Source organism: Melanerpes formicivorus, unplaced genomic scaffold (assembly GCF_026170545.1).
Source record: "Melanerpes formicivorus ecotype bairdi unplaced genomic scaffold, bMelFor1.0.p_v2 SCAF_23, whole genome shotgun sequence".
Taxonomy (NCBI): Eukaryota; Metazoa; Chordata; class Aves; order Piciformes; family Picidae; genus Melanerpes; species Melanerpes formicivorus.
Genome location: NW_027142375.1, coordinates 1,841,632 through 1,862,339, shown reverse-complemented (window position 1 = coordinate 1,862,339; position 20,708 = coordinate 1,841,632). Strand labels below are relative to the sequence as shown.

The 20,708-nt window shown below is 46.1% G+C and overlaps 1 protein-coding gene across 4 annotated transcripts in view; it reads right to left on the bottom strand.

The window, feature by feature from the left end:
* Window positions 1-20,708, bottom strand: part of ZNF385D (zinc finger protein 385D) — a 389,020-nt gene that overhangs the window by 111,199 nt on the left and 257,113 nt on the right. For all 4 annotated transcript variants that reach the window (XM_068152311.1, XM_068152313.1, XM_068152312.1 and 1 more), the window contains one exon: window positions 8,936-9,078. In XM_068152311.1, the coding sequence (XP_068008412.1) occupies window positions 8,936-9,078 (143 nt within the window). The remainder of the gene's footprint in view (window positions 1-8,935; window positions 9,079-20,708) is intronic.

The following is a 20,708-nucleotide window of genomic DNA, read 5'->3' as shown; positions in this document are numbered from 1 at the left end:
AAAATGCCTTCAGGTTTCTATGCCATAAGCTGGTTTATAGACATTAATCTAATAGTGAAGTCACAAGCTATATGAACAGAGTGCTTATGCTTCAGACCTCTCCAGTTAATTATAGACACGAGAATTGGTTGGACTACTGGGGTAGTTTTAGGCTGATGCCTAGGAAAATTTTCCACAGATTGAGTAGAGAAGTGGTAGAATGTAAATAAATTACCACTGGACATAAGAGGGGAAATAGTGACAAGGTCTAAATAATCCCATTAGGCTGAAACTAACATAAAGTTAGTTGTGTAAACTAACTCTTGCTCTTTTTGGCTTCTTCACTCTAGCTGATACTTGCTGGTTGCTTTTGCTTGGCTGTTGCTGACCTTGGCTGTGGCTTGTTGTGGCTAAGCACTAAAAGGCTACTCTCTGCTTTTGCCCTCTTTCTTTTTCCCTTCTCCAGGGAAAAGAAGGGGAAGCTGTTGGCAGCCCGCTGGTTTTGTCCAGGGAGTTTCTTGTGTTGTTTGTAAATTCATCTAAACATTGTATATTTTGCACATACTAATTGCATTGCATATTTCACTACTGTAGATCTGCTTGTAAATAGAGCTTCATTTGTTTTCCAACTGAGCTGCTCTGGCAATTTTATTGTGGAGGTAACTTCAACCCACTGCAACTATTTAGAAGTCCACCCATTCTCACAGGGTAAGAAGGAGCAATATGAATTCTTCAGCTAAAAGGTGCTGAGGGACTAGAGTGATATACTGTCAGAAGAATCCTGAAGAAACTGTGAGCTATCAGACAGATGGTGGAAATAACTCTGCTATCTGCTCACTGTGTGTGAACAACATCCTATCTGCACCCACAAAGAAAACAAAATGTGACCTTGCCAAATGACCACAAGCACTGAGACACCCTTAAGCACCTTAAATACAGAAAAGAATAGAAAAGAATAGAATGGAATGGACTAGACTAGACTAGACTAGACTAGACTAGAATAGAATAGAATAGAATTAACCAGGTTGGAAAAGACCTTTGAGATCATCAAGTCCAACCTATCACCCAACACCATCTAATCAACTAACCCATGGCACCAAGCACCCCATCCAGTCTCTTCCTAAACACTTCCAGTGATGGTGAGAATACAGAATTAACCAGGTTGGAAAAGACCTTCAGACCTTCAAGATCATCCAGTCCAACCTATCACCCAACACCACCTAATCAACTAAACCATGGTACTAAATGCCTTATCCAGTCTCTTTTTAAACACTTCCAGTGATGGTGACTCCACCACCTCCCTGGGCAGCACATTCCAATGGCCAATCTCTCTTTCTGGGAAGAACTTCTTCCTAACATCCAGACTAAACCTCCCCTGGTGGAGCTTGAGACTGTGTCCTCTTGTTCTGGTGCTGGTTGCCTGGGAGAAGAGACCAACCTCCACCTGGCTACAGCCTCTCTTCAGGTAGTTACAGAGAGCAAGAAGGTCTCCTCTGAGCCTCCTCTCCTCCAGGCTAAGCAACCCCAGCTCACTCAGCCTCTCCTCACAGGGCTGTGCTCTAGACCCCTGCCCTTCTCTGGACACCTTCCAGCAACTCAACCTCTTTCCTAAACTGAGGAGCCCAGAGCTGGACACAGGACTCAAGGTGTGGCCTAACCACAAAGCTGAATGCCAGCAAAGACAGCAGCTCGAGAAGGCCAATCCTAGGTGATGTTATTACAAACAAACTCGACAAAGGTCTTCTGGATAGGTCAAAAAAGATTCACCAAAGGCCCACAGTGCTCTTAAAAAACCAGAGGGCAGTCAGGAAACAAGCATGGTCAGATCATTGGCAGGTACAGTGCAGGTGCAGAGAAGAACCCAGGGATCACTATTAGAGTGTTCAGCAAGGTGAGATGCCAGGAGCTTAGGCTATTTTAAGATAATCTCAGCATTTGCTTCCCCAGGAGAATGTGCATCCTAGAAACCTGAATTTCTACTGAAAGCAATCCCAGAAGGTTGAAGCACCCTTGATAAAAATCTAATTTGAATAAAAATAAAACTTTTTAATGGATTTAATTTTTCTGGTAACTACCCCTTTGCACCCATGAGCTAAATCCTCTAAGCCCTCAAGATTGCTGCATTCCGTGTGGCAAGAGGTGACAGATGCTTATCATAAGCAGTGGAGACTGTTAATTCCCTAATTGGAACACAGCCCTAAAACTGTTAAAGTGAGTTGTGAGGAATCAGAGAAGAGTTTGGTTTGGAAGGGACCTTTCAAGGTGTCATGGGCTGAGTCGAATGTGCTGCTCATGTTCAATACCATGCTGCTGTGATGCCTGCTTCAAAATCAAAGTGCTGGCTGGAGCAGAGTGCTGTGTGGCTTGAAACTCAGACTGTAACCTGGGAGGTTTCCTTTTATGGCTGGTGCTTTCAGTATCTGCTTTTTGGGGTGTTGGTCTTTCCCATTGGGGGTTTGGGAGGTCACTGGCTTCTGCTGCTGCTTCTGCCTTTTGCTGTGCTTTTCTGCAAGCAGACTAAGGTAATTGTGCATCTTCTCACCTCATTAAGCTCTCTTGATCTCAACCCAGACGTGGGTTTTATTTGTGTTACTTTTCCTCTTGTCTGTGTGTGGAGAAGAGAGCTTGTGAGAGGGGTTCTGTTAACCCAGGACACTTCTAATCCTTCATGAATTTTCAGAGGGGTGATGTGGAAGCAGCCATACTCTCAGGTCCATTCATTCTTGTGTTAGTGGCCACATAACATGAAAGTTGCTATCCCAGCTGGTAATTTTGGAGGAAAATATAGTATATCTCTGTGAAACCCAAACTGCTTTCCTCCACTATGAAGATCAAACACCTAGTCAGTACTAAGGTTCACTACCTGCTCACCATTGATCACTAGGACACTTGGACATGATTTTGACAATACTTTTTGTGCTACTTTCCCTCCCATCTGTGTGTAGAGAAGGTGGATAGTGAAGGCAGGCTGTGTTAGCCAGGACTCAAGACCATCGAGTCCAACACCTCTTCCATGGACATTGGCACCTTCAACCAGATCAGGTTGCTCAAAGCCCCAGCCAGCCAACCCAACCTTGACCCTTTTTATGATGGGACATCCACAACTGCTCTGCACAACACATGCCAGTGTCTCACCACCAACTCCACAGTAAAAAGTCTTTCTTCCAATCTAAACCTGCCCTTTCTCAGATTAAAAATGTTGCTGCTTGTCCTGTCACTACAGGCCCAGTTAAAATTGCTCTCTCCATCTTATAAACCTTCTCTGAGAACTGAATGACCATCATAAGGTCTTTCCAGAGTCTTTTCTCCTCCATTTTCTCCTGCTGAATAATGCCAACTCTCAGCTTTAGTTCACAGGAAAAGTGTTCCAGCCCCTTGACCATTTTTGTTGCCCTCCTCTGGACCCTTTTACAGGTCCATGTCCATTTTTTATTGGAGACCCCAGCATTAGATGCCATACTTCAGGTGGGGTCTTATGACAGCAAGGTAGAGCAGGTAAAACACCCCCTGATCTCCTGGCCATACTGCTTTTTATGTGGCCCTGTATATATATTCTGCTCTGCTCTGGTGAGGCCACTCCTGGAATATTGCATCCAGTTTTGGGCTCCCCAGTTCAAGAGGGACAGGGATCTGCTGGAGAGAGTCCAGCGGCAGGCAAACAGGATGATTGAAGGACTGGAGCACTGCTTGATGAGGAGAGGCTGAGAGCCCTGGGGCTGGTTAGGCTGGAGAAGGGAAGACTGAGAGGGGATTTAATCAATGTTTCTAAATATCTGAGGGCTGGGGGTCAGGAGGGAGGGGACAGGCTCTGCTCAGCTGCATCCTGTGATAGGACAAGGGGCAATGGATAGAAACTGCAGCACAGGAGGTTCCACCTCAACATCCTGTCTGGATGCATTCCTGTGTGACCTGCTCTGGCAAGGGGGGTGGACTTGATGATCTCTGGAGGTCCCTTCCAACCCCCAACATCCTGTGAGCCTGTGATAATTGGCTCTTAGGGCTGAAAACACACATTGCCAGTTCACAACCAACTTCTCAGCTTTCTCCATAGGACTGCTCTCAATCCACACCTCATCCTGTCCAGTCTGTAATGATATTGGGGATTGTCTCTATGCAGGTGCAAGACCTTACACATGGCCTTATTGAAATTCATGAGGCTCACATGGCCACAGTGAAAGCAATTCCAATAATAGGTGCAGGAGTGCTACTAAAATGTAAGGCCAGGTTAAGAAAAAGATAACCGGAATTTTTGTGTTGATGCTTGGGCTGGAACTTGCATGAGCCTCAGCTATAAGTTGCAAGCAAAAGCCAAACATTTGTGGAAGAGGTTGCAGTGGGATTAAGGCTGGGGTTAGTCTGATGCTGCTTAACAGTGCATCAAGTCCAAAGGAAATAACAGCAACAACTCTGGAGAAGAGGGCCATCCAATCACAGAGCCCAGGGTGTAAACAAAGGATTTAAATGTACAGCAAATAAATCTGGCCAAGTCAAAGAATTTAATATTTCATACTGACACTGACTCATTCCTATTTTACAAGCACCAAATAAAACAAGCTGAATTGCCAGGATTTTCTTGTGTTTGCTCATTCCCTAATCCCTCTTCTTTCCCTGCAGGCTTCTTAATTAAATGTCCTGGCCAGTGATGAAAACATTATTGTGATAAAGAATTCCTGAGGCCAGACATCATTTTTGCAACCTTGTCTCTTCAGAAAAATATTCAGCTGAGCAGCAATAGAGCTGCAGAGAGTAAAGAGTATAGCTATCTTACACCTGAGCAGCAGTGCTGAGCGAAGGGGGGAAAAAAGGCAAGTCAAACCTGTTTCTAGACACCTGCAAATGAGTAACCACGCAAGGAACAGCCCCAGGAGCAATAATCCTCTGTATTTGTCTGACAACCTAACAGTCTGGTGCAGCAGAGCTCTCCATCTGATAAAGGTCCTTCTCATGGAAATCACATTCAGCAAAAGCACAGGCTGTATTCTCACGGCCAAGTTCCTCTGTATAGGTGGTAGTCCATGATGATTGATACAAAACTGAGGCCATTCTGTGGCCCCCAACTCCCCTCTCCTGGAAACAGCATTCTAACAGCATGTTGTCACTGCTGAACTTAATTCATTTCATATGGGTGCTTGAGCACCTCCCCTATGGAGAGAGACTGAGAGCCATGGGGCAGTTTAGTCTGGAGAGGAGAAGGCTGAGAAGGGATCTGATCAATGGCTATCAATATCTGAGGGGTGGATGTCAAGTGGAGGGGGCCAAGCTCTTTTTGGTGGTGCACCCTAATAAGCCAAAGAACACCATGGACAAGCTGGAACATAGAAGGTTTCAGCTCAACAGGAGGAATCTCTAACACAGGCAAGTGAAACATTAAGCTCTTAATACTGCACCTAGGGCTCCTGGCACAGAATAAGCAAACAGGAGAAATCAGGGGACTGAACAAGGATTACCACAGATGGATCATGAGAAAGATGAGTAGAGGAACAGTTCTTTTTTCATGAAATCATAGAACTGATAGGGTTGGAAGGGACCTTGAGGATCATCTAGTTCCAAATCCCCTGCCATGGGCAGGGACACCTCACACTGCATCAGGTTGCTCAGAGACAAATCCAGCCTGGCCTTAAAAACCTCCAGGGATGAGGCTTCTACACCCTTCCTGAGCAACCTGTTCCAATGTCTCACCACCCTTATGGGGAAGAACTTTTTCCTAACATCCAGTCTGAGTCCCCTGCACTGTATGATTTTAAACCTGTGAAGGGCAAATGCCCTGGATTTGCAGTCTCTAAATTCTGTCTCTCAGGAGGCTGGAATCTACCCTTCTCTTGGAAATAATCAAACCCTGGGTTCTGATGCGTCTGTGCTTTGAAGATGGTGAGGTTTGGAGACTAGAAAGAAGATGCAGCTTAGGGGTTTTCTGTATATTGTTTTCCACTAAAGTCCTGTCCAGCAACATTAAGATTTTGCTCTTAGTCCAGGGACTTACATCAATATTTTCCTACAAGTTAATTAACTTCTAGACTTTGGTGCTTTGTGAAATTCCTTTGGCTCGTGAACACTAACAGCACATGCACAAGCATTCAGATGCACTCAGGGAGCTGTGTGTTTTCAGTACAACTGCTGACATTTTGGATCACTAAGACTCCACCTGGAGTACTGCATCCAGTTCTGGAGCCCCTATGACAAGAGGGATATGGACGTGCTGGAAGGTGTCCAGAGAAGGGCCACGAGGATGAGCAGAGGGCTGGAGCTCCTCGCCTGTGAGGGCAGACTGAGGGAGTTGGGGCTGTTCAGTCTGCAGAAGAGAAGGCTCTGAGGCAACCTAATTGTGGCCTTCCAGTATCTGAAGGGGGCTACAAGAAGGCTGGGGAGGGACTGCTCAGGATCTCAGGTAGTGATAGGACTAGGGGGAATGGAATGAAGCTGGAGGTGGGGAGACTCAGGCTGGAGGTGAGGAGGAAGTTCTTCCCCATGAGAGTGGTGAAGCCCTGGAATGGGTTGTCCAGGGAGGTGGTTGGGGCTCTGTCCCTGGAGGTGTGATCTAGTGTGGGGTGTCCCTGCCGATGGCAGGGGGGTTGGAACTAGATGATCCTTGTGGTCCCTTCCAACCCTGACTGGTGCTATGATACTATGATAATTGTTAAAAGCACAGAGGCTTCTGAGCAGCTTCTCACTCAGCAGACAAACCCCCAGAAGTCAACAAAGTATTTGCTAAACGATCTCAACCAGGTTTTGGGCACAAACAATTCACTTACTTTTCTATTTCTCTGACAATCTTCAAATCATGGTTTAAAATTCTACACAACCATTCTTTGTAGTCACAGCTTCTTTCATTCATAAAGTCTACCCTTTTAAATCCCACTGCACTTGATTCATCTCTTTCTGTTGGATAAACTTGTAATAAACTTCTTGTTCTTCAGGCTCTGCACTGGGGAGCTGTTTTCAGTGTCAACAGCTGTGTTGTTCTAACTCCTTTTTATGTACAGCTTGAGGGTACCCATTTGCTTCACAATTAGGAGCACAGCACCTACAAATGTTCAGCTAACCAGATTGTTAATTGGCATGTTTGCTCTACACTTTCTTGTATAAACAGAAAATGTTCCTTCTGAAAGTGAATGGTTCAAAGGTTCACATTATCTCCCTTGCATCTCTCAAGCTACTCAATTTTACTTTTCCCTCTCCTCAGTGCCCAGAGATATTACTGATAAAGATTTGTACAGCCCTGGGGGTGCATCAAGAAAAGTGTACAACTACCTGAAGGGAGGTTGTAGCCAGGAGGGGCTTGGTCTCTTCTGCCAGGCAACCAGCACCAGAACAAGAGGACACAGTCTCAAGCTGCACCAGGGGAGGTTTAGTCTGGATGTTAGGAAGAAATTCTTCACAGAAAGAGTGATTTGCCACTGGAATGTGCTGTCCAGGGAGGTGGTGGAGTCACCATCCCTGGAAGTGTTGAAAAGGGGATTGGATGTGGCACTCGGTGCCATGGTTTAGTCATGAGGTCGGGGGTGACAGGTTGGACTTGATGATCTTTGAGGTCTCTTCCAACCTTGGTGATTCTGTGATTCTGTGTGATTCTGTGTCCAGCAGGTCTAGGGAGTCTCTTCTCCCCCTCTACTCTGCCTGCTGAGACCATGCCTGCAATACTGTGTCTAGCTTTGTGCTCTCCAGTCCAAGAGAGACAGAGACCTGCTGGAGAGAGTCCAAGGGAGAGCCAGGAGGATGCTTAGGGGACTTGAGCATCTCCCCTGTGAAGAGAGACTGAGAGCCCTGGGGCTGTTGAGCCTGGAGAAGAGAAGGCTGAGAGGGGATCTGATCAATGTCTATCAATAGCTGAGGGGTGGGTGTCAAGTGGAGGGGGCCAAGCTCTTTTGAGTGGTTGTGGCAGTTTTAGGCTATGCCTTTAAAAGTTAGCTGCCGATTTCAAGCAGAAAAGGTGGAGAAATATAAACAATTCACAGCTGGGTGCAAAAAGGAAAACAAAAGATTATTCTAAATGGATTTCATTGGCCAGATGTCCAAGATGCACCCCAGCAATCTCACACATTCCACTTCATTCCTTTCCTTCTTCTCTGGCTGTTTGGCTGTTTCTGCTCAGCTGGGGAGGATTTGAATCGCTGCTAGCTGACCATGCAGATAAGAACTAACATTCCTGCTAACATCTCTTCTCTTTTCTTCTAATTATAGGGGGAAAGGGGAGGTGGGGAAGTGGGGGTGTTAGGGGAGATCAGAGCAGTTTCCCTGCTCCTTCTGGAATGCCAGAGGGGGGTAGAGGGGGGTTTCTGTGCTGCTTTCTGGGTGTACATACCTGTATGATACTGTGAATACTGTATATTTGTACACATTCATTGCATTCCACTGCAGAGGGTAGTTTTTGCTTTGTAAATACAGCTTCCATTTGCTTCCCAACTGAGTGAGTCATGTTTTAGCTAATGTAGTGGGAAATTCCAAACCCACACATGACAGTTGTACACAATAATAAGCTGAAGAACAACAGAAGAACACCTCAACATGAGGAGAAACTTCTTTACAGTGAGGGTGAAGGAGCCCTGCAGCAGGCTGCCCAGAGAGGCTGTGGAGTCTCCTCTAGAGACATTCAAACCCCACCTGGATGCAGTGACATCCAGAAAAGGGAAACAAATCAAAACTGAATGGTGGAAATTTGTTATGAATTGCCTCAAACTGCTTCTAGAAGGGGCACATTCTTGTGCTACTCTTAATTACAGTAATTAACTTGATTATGTGTCACTTGGGAGCATAGAATTTTTTCCTTCCATACTACTTCTGGCTAACACTCAGTTAGGCTTTAATTTCTGGCCTGCCAGAGTGTGCCTGAAAGAGCTATTTGGCTATTTGGTGAGGAGATATTCCAGGTTAAACTGAGTACATAAAATTCTGCTTTCTGCCCTTTCGAATCTTCCCTGGCAGCTGTCTCACAGACAGTAACTGTTAGGAGTGTACTTACTGCATTGAAGTTGGGGAAGAGATTGACTGCTGCAGCAGTGTCCAGAGGAAATGGAAGAAAGGGTTTAATATCCAGTGAGGGCTGCAGAGGTGGAGCAGGAGGACGCACTAGGGCTGGAAGAGCAGGGCTCTGGCATGTACCACCTAGGTGCAGAAAGAGGCAGAAGGCATTCAGCAAGTGCTACAATCAGGGCAGGGTCGGAGGAAAGAAAGTCAACACTGAAAAGCATCCACAACAAGCCAAGGCTGGATGGAAAATACATTTTCCTTCCCCCACAAATTAGTGCATTACTGAAAATGAACACAGCTGACCCAGGGACTACTGGTTATATTTCTTTGCCAGTAGTTGCTTCAGGTACCAACCTATCACTATGGTTAGCTAATAAACCATTTCACTCCCCGGATTATCTAGAACAGCGATAGCTCAGCGCATGCCTGACTTCTCACTCCAACTTCAGCCAGTCTCATTCTGCTGTAGAAGCACAGAATTGTTAGGGTTGGAAGGGAACTCAAGGATCATCTAGTTCCAACCCCCCTGCCACAATCAGGGACACCTCACACTACATCAGGTTGCTCAGGGACACATCCAGCCTGGCCTTAAAACCCTCCAGGGATGACGCTTGTACCCCCTCCCTGGGCAGCCTGTGCCAGTCTCTCACCACCCTTATGGGGAAGAACTTCTTCCTCACCTCCACTCTGAATCTACTAATTTCTAGTTTTGCTCTGTTCCCCTCAGTCCTATCCCTCCCTGACACCCAAAAAAGTTCCTCCCCAGCTTTCTTGTAGCCCCCCTTAAGATACTGGAATGCCACAATAAGGTCTCCTATAATTCCAGTCTCTCATGTCTGCCTTATCATTCAGCTCTCCAAAGGCAAAGTGCCTCAGGAAGAAAAAGAATCCTGAGCTGTTCAGCTCAGTGGAAATCAGATCCTTTGCAGGCTTTTCCATTTCTTAATTAAATGCTCACTTGTGGAGCTTACAGAGGAAGAGCCAGCCTAACCCTCCAAACACAACGTACCTTGTTGCCTCAGCAGCTGGTCAGGACAGATCTACTAAGAAGCATTTCAGCAGCCACTAAAATTCTGGTTGTGGGGAGGTACTGATAAACATTTTCTGCTCTCGTGAAGGGAGCTGATTCAGACTCTGCACAATAGAAAGCTCCTCCTGGCTACTGCTACCAACCACCAGCTCTCTGGGAACAGAATGCAAATGAAGACATCCCTTTGCATACCAATAAGCCACTACCTGTTCACAGCAGACCCTGTTTTACTTATTTGTGTGCCCCTTGCCCAGCCAGCTAAAACTGGAAGGCTCCGAGACCAGTCTTTGCAGCCAAAGTTTCCCATGTTTTGGTTGCACTCTGAAACACCAATTCCCTGTTAATTAAAGGCCATTTGAATCCTAGGAGACTGGTAAAATATGCCAGCATTCTTTTAATCTGAGAGGCAGGCAACAGACTGTAAAAGCCTTCTGGTAAGAGTCCAGGAAACATTAAGGAAAAAACTAAATGCTAAGGGGAGTTTTACCCCACTCACTGAACAGTCACAGGCAGGGAGACCAACAAAAGGAGAGAAACAAAATGTGTTCCTTTCTTTCACTTCCATGCATACACGTTGTTGGACAAGCTGCCTACATTCTTTAAGAGCCCAAATATAAAGTGAATCAGAATGACAGGGCCCTGAAAATGACCAAGGGGTTGGAGGACCTCTGCTGTGAGGAGAGGCTGAGGGAGCTGGGGGTGTTCAGCCTGGAGAAGAGGAAGCTGCAGGGAGACCTAATAGCAGCCTGCCAGTACCTGAAGGGGGCTACAGGAAGGCTGGAGAGAGACTGTTTGCAAAGGCCTGCCAGGGCAGGATGAGGAACAATGACTTCAAACTACAGCTGAGCAGGTTTAGATTGGATGTGAGGAAGAAATTCTTCACTATGAGGGTAGTGGATCAGTGGAATAAGTTGCCCAGGGAGGTGGTTGAGGCTCCTTCCCTGGAGATATTCAAGGTGAGGCTCAAGGAGGCTCTAGGCAGCCTGATCTAGTTGGGGATGTCCCTGCTGACTGCAGGGAGGTTGGACTGGATGAGCTTTGGAGGTGCTTTCTGTCCCAGACCATTCTATGATTCCATGATTCTATGATTCTATGATTCTATGATATATGGAACCTCTCCATATTTGGTCAGCAACCCTGCTAACAAATTTTGCAGTATAATGTATGCCAATATAGGGCTAACAACCCAAGGCTTAATGAACCTGCTGTAGCAGCTTTAGCAGACCATTCACAGCTCTGCTTCTGAGCATAAAATTAGCTGGAGTCAAATTTTCAAAGTCAGTAATTTTTTTCTGCCAACCTTCAGCTCCCCTGTGAAACATTTCACTAAGAATCATGGAATAGGAAAACATTACCCACTAGTAAGCCAAAAGCCCTGGATTGGGGCTCACTGCAGTATCACATTAGTTAGAGAGAATAACTGCCACGTTTGGAGTCATTTCTCTGTTTACTTCAATGTAGGAATGGATCAAATCACTCTTGGAATGCAGCAACTAAGGATATGGACAACAGGAAAGGAAAAGGCAAGCATCCCTGCCTTCCATAGCTCACCAGCATGGAATGATCATGCATTTCATGATTGCCATCACTTTGGCAATTGCTACATTGCCACAGGATTATTACTGACACAGTGCAAGAATGAACGGAACAGGTCAGAGTGATGGTGAGGCAGCATTGAGCAGGCCACTCTTACCCTCTCTGAATACAGACCATGAAGGGAAGAAGTCACTCCTGCTAATGAAAGCCTTGCTAAGAAGTTTCCAAGTTTCATGGAAGATTGTACAGAATCCCAGAGCAATGCCAAGGTGAGCATTTGCCTGGCAACAGCTGAGCATTTGAGGCTATTAAATGTCCTATAACTCATGAATGTGAATGCAGACTGCACTGAGCAGTATCACCTATGCCGGGGGACCCAGGTCACTGAGGGTATTCTCTCAGTGCTATAGGGAGCCTAGAAGGTTCGGATTACCTAGAGGAACAGCATTGCTACCCTCCACTCTTCTAGGATACCCTGTCATGAAGGATGAAATACTGTATTCTGTGATCCTTCTCCGTGGCATGACTAGGCACTCACCCACCTGCCGCTGCCAGGCAGCGCTGCACAAAGTCATCTGGGGACAAGAACACTCTTTAAAAGGAAAAATACAGCCAGCTTTGCAGGATCTTGGCTGGGACTCAGCCCCTCTGGAGCAGTTTAAAATCTACCACAGTCCTGGCCACAGTGGCACAGAAAATGAGCATGTTCAAGAGCACAGCTGCTCTCTGTTTTTGCAATAGTGTGAGGCATGTCCCTAATGATGGAGCATGAGATAGGGATCATGAAACTGGATCTTTTGCATGAAGGAAATTCTCTAATGTCATGGCTGCAAAAGTCAACTTTCAAGCACAGAGCTGTAGGCTAAAATCAGCCACAGGGAAAAAGAAAAGTAAAAAAATTAAGCAATGGCAACAATTTTGTGACTCAGCTCAACTGGGAGACACCTGGAAAACATTTGGGAATGTCAATGTTAACTACTGCAGACCTAATCCATTAGCAGAGGGCTGGAAAGGGGCAGAAGCCCACTAGATAGAACCATAGAATTATTAGAGTTGGAAGGGACCTCGAGGATCAGCCAGTTCCAACCCCCCTGCCATGGGCAGGGACACCTCACACTACAGCAGGTTGCTCACAGCCACATCCAGCCTGGCCTTCAAAACCTCCAGGGATGAGGCTTCCACCACCTCCCTGGGCAACCTGCTCCAGCGTCTCACCACCCTCATGGGGAAGAGCTTCTTCCTAACATCCAATCTGAAGCTACCCATTTCTAGCTTTGCTTCATTCCCCCCAGTCCTATCACTACCTGTCACTCTAAAAGTCCCTCCCCAGCTTTCTTGCAGCCCCCTTCAGATACTGGAAGGCCACAAGAAGGTCTCCTCAGAGCCTTCTCTTCTCCAGACTGAACAGCCCCAACTCTCTTAATCTGTCTTCATAGGAGAGGTGCTCCAGCCCTCTCAGACACATTCCTGTTGTAAAGAAGGCAATATCAAGGGCAGAAATGATGAGAGAGGGAAACAGAAGAATTGAGAAAGACCAATTGAAGGGAAGGAAAGACAGGTGCACCAAATCCTACAATGCAGAATTTGCTTTCTCAGAGTGTGGTGTTGTGACTACAGCATACTTAGACTAGACTAGACTAGACTAGAATTAATCAGGTTGGAAGAGACCTTCAAGATCATTGTGTCCAATCCATCATCCAACACCACCTAATCAACTAACCCATGGCACCAAGCACTCCATCAAGTCTCCTTCTGAACACCTCCAGTGATGGTGACTCCACCACCTCCCCGGGCAGCCCATTCCAATGACGTAATTGTGGCCTTCCAGGATCTGAAGGGGGCTACAGGAAAGCTGGGGAGGGCCCTTTTAGGATGTCAGGTATTAATAGGACAGGGGGGAATGGAGCAAAACCAGAAATGGGTAGATTCAGACTGGAAGTTAAGGAGAAGTTCCTCCCCATGAGGGTGGTGAGAGACTGGCACAGGTTGCCCAGGGAGGTGGTGGAAGCCTCATCCCTGGAGGTTTTGAAGGCCAGGCTGGATGTGGCTCTGACCAACCTGCTGTGGTGTGAGGGGTCCTTGCCCTTGGCAGGGGGGTTGGAACTGGCTGATCCTTGAAGTCCCTTCCAACCCTAACAATTCTCTGATTCTGTGAAGGAAGAGCCTTTCCAGTCCATTCAGATCCTAAATGGGAGATGAACATTGCAGACTTTTGGGAAATTCATGTGAACATTTTAACCACAATTGCATTGGTAGGAAGCACACAAAAGGCACAATTTAGAAGCTTAGTTACCTCAGCATTTTGACCAAGGTTTAAATAACCATCCATTCCTTTGATTTTCAGGTAATTTATAACACAGGCAAGGCAATTTCGTGGCCAGAGGCACTGGGAATACATCAAAGGTAAGTGTGAGAAAACAAGTGTGAAGAAGAGCTTGCCACAAATCTTTGTCCTTTCCTGTATTTCCATTTCTGAGAATTCCCCAGTGGCAGTTAAGCTGCATTCTTACAGGGGTAAGCACTTTGCTTCTCCACTTGGGACTGGGCATTTTACCCTACAGTAGGCAATATAGGATTATCTTCTGAGCACAGGCAGCCTGCTTGACACAAAGCCACATGTGCAATGACATGAGGTTCATGCTCTTCAGGCAGTTCTCCTGCAGAAAACACTGGTGATAGGAACTTCAGCACTACAACTGCTTTCATGCTTGAACATGGAGCCAAAAGGAAGACAACAGAAATATGTAGATGGAGATCAGAGAATCACAGAATGTCAGGGGCTGGAAGGGACCTGCCAGAGCAGGATCACCTAGAGCAGGCCACACAGGAACACATCCTGGTGGGTCTTGAATATCTTCAGAGAGGGAGACTCCACAACTACCCTGGGCAGCCTATGCCAGTCTTCTGTCACCCTCACAGGGAAAACAATTTTCCTCCTGTTCCCATGGAGCTTCCTATGCCTCAGCTTCCACCACTGCCCCTTGTGCTGGCATTGGGCATCACCCAGCAGAGCCTGGCTCCAGCCTCTGGGCACTCACCCTGCACAGCTTTATCAACATGAATGAGGTCACCCTCAGGCTGCTCCTCTCCAAGCTGCAGAGCCCTCAGCTCCCTCAGGCTCTCCTCATAAGGAAGATGTTCCACTCCCGTAAGCATCTTTGTAGCTCTGCGCTGGACTGAAATGATTTTCGCAGGTTCAGCCTCAAACTGTCCATTCCATGAGGCGTTTTACTTCGCTTGCATTGGAATGTGTTTTGACTCCAGAGACCAGGTTTCACCATGGAACTGAAAATAGTTGTTTAAATGAGCAGTCATTCCCAAAAGAAGACATCACATGGCTTTTAAAAACACTCAAGTTTTGACCTTATCCTAAAGACATCTTTGCCACAATCCTTTACTGAAAACTAACAACTTGTGGGGAAAATTTAATTTCAGTGACTAGACTAGACTAGAATAGAATAGAATTAACCAGGTTGGAAGAGACCTTTGAGATCATCGAGTCCAACCTATCATCCAACACCATCTAATCAACTAAACCATGGCACCAAGCACCCCATGCAATCTCATCCTAAACACCTCCAGTGATGGTGACTCCACCACCTCCCTGGGCAGCACATTCCAATGGCCAATTACTCTTTCTATGAAGAACTTCCTCCTAACATCCAGCCTAAACCTCCCCTGGTGCAGCTTGAGACTGTGTCCTCTTGTTCTGGTGCTGCTTGCCTGGGAGAAGAGACCAACCCCCAGCTGGCTACAACCTCCCTTCAGGTAGTTGTAGACAGCAATAAGGTCTCCCCTGAGCCTCCTCTTCTCCAGGCTAAGCAACCCCAGCTCCCTCAGCCTCTCCTCACAGGGCTGTGCTCCAAACCCCTCCCCAGCCTCATTGCCCTTCTCTGCACACCTTCCAGCATCTCAACATCTTCCCTAAACTGAGAGGCCCAGAACTGGACACAGTACAGCATTTTGTGATCAGAAAGCTGCCCATGCAAATTTTTGTGTCCAGTTCACCCAAACAGATCCATTAGAACAATGCCAGTAAAGAGCAGAAAGAGTTGTAAGTACTGCCCTGAAAACCTGGATTAAGAACAGCACAAAGACTGAACCTGCATAAGGGAAACTAAAGGACATAGTCTTAGGCTAACCAGACGTGTTGAAGCAGGGTTGGTTTTACATATAAAGCATAATAAATAAGAAGGTTGTTTCTGTTCCTGGAGGCTGTCAAGATCTCTGGCTCTCAGGTCCCCTGAGAAACTGATTGACAATTTGACAACTGCATATTAATACATATTTTCACCTGGCTATACAGAGACACCCTAAACCAATGTTCCATTCCTCCTCCATTCTGGAGTTCAAGTCTGATTTCAGTAGCATAATTTGGTTTATCCTAGACACAGATACAGCCTGGATGCATTCCTGTGTGAACTACCCTACCTGATCCTGCTTTGGAAGAGGGGTTGGACTTGATGATCTCTTGAGGTCCCTTCCAACCTCTAATGTACTGCACTGTGAGGTACTGTGGTATTTCCAAGGTTTCCATCTCATCACTTTCCCAATGTTACCACTTGTGTCATATCAAAACAATACACAAATTCTGCCTTGGCAGAAATACAGAAAAGCTTTCAGCTGATATAAATCAGTGGAGTAGCTCCAGCTGCCCCACAGATTTCCATCTTAAAGCTTATCTTCTGGGCAACTTAGAAAAGCAATTTCAAAAAGCATCATGCATATTTTTCATGTAGGATACTAACATCTGACAGTTATAGAATCAAAGAATTGTCAGGGTTGGAAGGGACCTCAAGGATCAGCCAGTTCCAACCCCCCTGCCATGGGCAGGGACACCTCACACTGCATCAGGTTGCCCAGAGCCACATCCAGCCTGGCCTTCAAAACCTCCTCTTCAGGTACTGGCAGGCTGCTATTAGGTCTTTCTGGAGCCTCCTCTTCTCCAGGCTGAACACCCCCAGTTCCCTCAGCCTGTCCTCATAGTAGAGCTGCTCCAAGCCCCTGATCATTTTCATGGCCCTCCTCTGGACCCTCTCCATCAGGTCCATGTCCTTCCTGTATTGAGGGCTCCAGACCTGTACACAGTACTCCAGGTGAGGTCTCCCCAGAGCAGAGCAAAGTGGCAGAATCACCTCTCTGGCTCTGCTGGCAATGCTGCTTTGGATGCAGCCCAGGCTGTGATTTGCCTTCTGTGCTGCAAGCTCACCCTGCCTGCTCATCTCCAGCTTCTCATCCACCAGCACCCCCAAGCCCTTTCCCTCAGGGCTGCTTTCTAACACTGCATCCCCCAGTCTTTATCAATACTGAGATTCCAACTGTATTAAATATTTCCTATCCTCTGGAAATGAAGAACCCCCCAAATGGTGCTCCAACCACACCCCTTTTGGTCCCCCTGGCTTTCCCCAGACAGTCTTGGGACCAAGCACACTGTGTGGCGAGACAAGCTTTCCTTTCACAGGCTTTGCTGTTAGCAGCAGCAGCAGTGAGGAGTCACTTTGGAGCGGATGAATGCAATACTGTCTCAGCTGTGGAGACCTACAGCTCATAGATTTTTTTTCTTTTTCAGTTCAGTGGCCAAATAAAATAAATAACTAACTAAATAAAGACTATGAGAGGCCAAATGAAACCACTGTGTCAGCTGAAACACGTCTTTGACCTAAAATTGAAGTTCTGTGGCTTATCCTTGCAGACGTAACCACTTCTATTACTTAAATGTTGACACACTGCAAACACCCAAACACAAACAATTCCAAACCACTCAGTACCAAAAAGATTTCACAAACTCTTCCACATTTTTCCCCCCTTTCTTTTATTTTTGAAAAGGAAAACTCTGCCAGTTTGGCACTCAGAAGTGCTCACTATTTATTTATCATTTAATTTATTTATCTATTATACCATTTATTCATTTATTTATTTATTTATTTACAGAGGCAAATTTCAAAGATCCAACCCCAAACAATTCCAAACTACTCATTACAAAAAAAAAAACATTATTTCCAAACTCTTCCACCTTTCCCCTCCCTTCTTTTATTTTTAAGCAGGAAAGCTCTGCCAGTTTGGCACACCCCAGTCCCCACCATTTATTTATAGAGTGCATTTCTCAGTGCATAGCCCTAGTCACCTGGAAAGTTTGAATCAAGTCTAGTCCCTTATTGCTATTCAAAGGATTGGTTTTTTTCTAGAGACAATATTTTTTCTGTGATTCTTCCAAAGGGAACTAGTTTAGAAAAAAAAAGGATTCTTTTTACTACTGTATGTGTTTCTCTAGGTATCTACTTATAGAAACATCTGTTTCTACACATTCTATATGTAAGGATTCTATTTACTATACTATATGTTGTTAGCAGCTGTAGAATCATAGAATGGTCCAGGCCAGAAGGGACCTCCAAAGGTCATCCAGTCCAGCCTCCTCACAATGAGCAGGGCCATCCCCAGCTAGATCAGGCTGCTCAGAGCCTCAACCACCCTCACCTTGAATATCTCCAGGGAAGGAGCCTCAACCACCTCCCTGGGCAACCTGTTCCAGTGATCCTCCACCCTCATAGCAAAGAACTTGTTCCTAACATCCAATCTAAATCTGCTCTGCTCTAGTTTGAAGCCATTGCTCCTTGTCCTGTCCCTGCAGCCCTTTGCAAACAGTCTCTCTGCAGCCTTCCTGTAGCCCCCTTCAGGTACTGGCAGGCTGCTATTAGGTCTCCCTAGAACCTCCTCTTCCCCAGGCTGAACACCCCCAGCTCCCTCAGCCTGTCCTCATACACAGATTTTTTGAAGTCTTCTTTCACTCTTACTAGCAGTCTGGAAAACATAAAATCACATACATGGATACCTGAATTTTGATCACAAGATATCCCTCTCTGTACAACTACAGGAGTTGATTTCTCCTTTTCAATGAATTTCGGTAACTCACTCTGGGCAACCTCTGTAGATTCCAAATTGCAGTAGGACAGCAAATAAGCTTTTATCTTAGTAAAATGACCTACCTAACTGAGCTCTTCAGAATCCTCTGAGAGTTTCCTCCAGTTGGTCAGACAAATTTGGACTATTTTTCCCCATTGGAAGCTGTTGGATCACTGAAAATTAAATGATCCAAAACAAATGTTCCTTTCTGTAGAGCTCTGGCTGTTTCTACTAGGCAACAAGAAATTGTCCAATTTAATCATCTGGCTTGTTACCACCTATCTGTACCAAATGCCAGCCATGACAGCTACCAGAGAATCAGGAATCCCAAGACTGTCAGCATCATGGCTTTGGTGAAAACACACCAGCAAAATTGCTCTAAACCTCAGCTCTCTGCCCACTTGAGAATGGAGGAGCTTTCCAGTTCTGTTTGCCTTACAACATAAAATCAAATATTAAATACCCAGCAGACTTATTTTTTGTCATGCAATTCTTGTACTAATTCTCAGGACATTTCTACATGGCAGGAGGTTTCCCTCCTATGTTTTGACTAGGGCAGATAGTGTAAGTCACCAGCTCACAGGTCACACAGGATCACAGGCTCACAGGATGGGAAGGGACCTGCAGAGATCATTGAGTCCAACCTGTTCCAGTGTCCCACCACACTCATACTGAAGAACTTCTTCCTAACATTAAATCTGCTCTTGTGTAGCTGGAAGCCATTGCTCCTTGTCCTGTCCCTGCAGCCCTTTGCAAACAGTCTGTCTCCAGCCTTCCCCTTCAGGTACTGGCAGGCTGCTATTAGGTCTCCCTGGAGCCTCCTCTTCCCCAGGCTGAACACCCCCAGCTCCCTCACTCTGTCCTTGTAGCAGAGCTGCTCCAAGCCCCTAATCATTCTCATGGCCCTCCTCTGGACCCTCTCCATCAGGTCCATGTCCTTCCTATACTGAGGGCTCCAGACCTGTACACAATACTGCAGGTGAGGTCTCACCAGAGTAAAGTGGCAGGGTAAGTTTGGTTCATAATGGCTTGAAATATACTTAATAAACATTGTATCAGGATTTTTCCCATATGCATTCCTGAGTTAGAGATACTTCAAGGTTCTTTTCCCACTATGAAATACCTGATTTCTTACTCTGAATTAAATATCTGAAGTTCTTACACGGAAGCAAATCAAAGCATCACATATTAGTATCTTTCACACTATTCTTTCTCAGGATGTACAACCAGAGAACAATATTAGACCATGTGGCCCAATTGTCTCTAAACCCCAACCCATTACTCTTCATACGACTTCTACTACGCTGAAATCAAATGAAAGTAGTTCAGCCCTCAGGAGATCAAGCTGTTTGTGCAAAGACTCAAGAGCCTCAGGCTTTATCTGTGACCAAGGGTGTCTGGAAAAAGTTGATGAAAAATGGGAGTTTTCCTAGCAGGCAGAAGAAGAGAGGGGTAAAATGGTAAGTCTGAGCCTCAATGGAACAGACTTCTGTGCCACCTCAAAGCACACATCCTGCAATGGCTGATTGCTGGATTTTCATCAGCAGGCAATTAAAAAATGGCAAATTAAAGGAGAAGAAGAAACAAAAAAGAGAAAAAAATGGTGGAGGAAGAGAAAAATCTTCACAGGATCACCAAAATATTCAGGTTGGAAAAGACCCTCAGGATCATCAAGTCCAAGACAGAACTCTACTCTACAAGGGTCACCCCTAAACCATATCCCCAACCACCACATCCAAACCACCTTTAAACACATCCAGGTCTGGTGACTCCAGCACCTCCCTGGGCAGCACATTCCAGTGCCTGACCACTCTGGCCACGAATTTTTTTCCTACTGTCCAGTCTAAACCTACCCAGACACAGCTTGAGGCCATTCCCTCTTGTTCTATCACTAATTACCTGTGAGAAGAGACCAGCACCAGCCTCCCCACAACCTCCTTTCAAGTAGCTGTAGAGAGCAATGAGGTCTCCCCTCAGCCTCCTCTATTCCAGACTAACCAGCCCCAGCTCCTTTAATCACTGTCCATAAGATTTATTCTCCAGGCCCTTCACAGCTTCCTTGCCCTCCTCTGCACTGGCTGCAGCACCTCCACATCTCTCTCGGATTGAGCTGCCCAAAACTGGACACAATACTCCAGGTGTAGCCTCACCAGAGCTGAGTCCCAGGGGACAATCCCCTCCCTGCTCCTGCTGCACACAGCATTTCTCATCCCAGCCAGGATGCCTTTGGCTTTCTTGGACACCTGGGCATGCTGCTGGGTCCTCTTCAGCTGCTTGTCCATTACCACCCCCAGGTCCC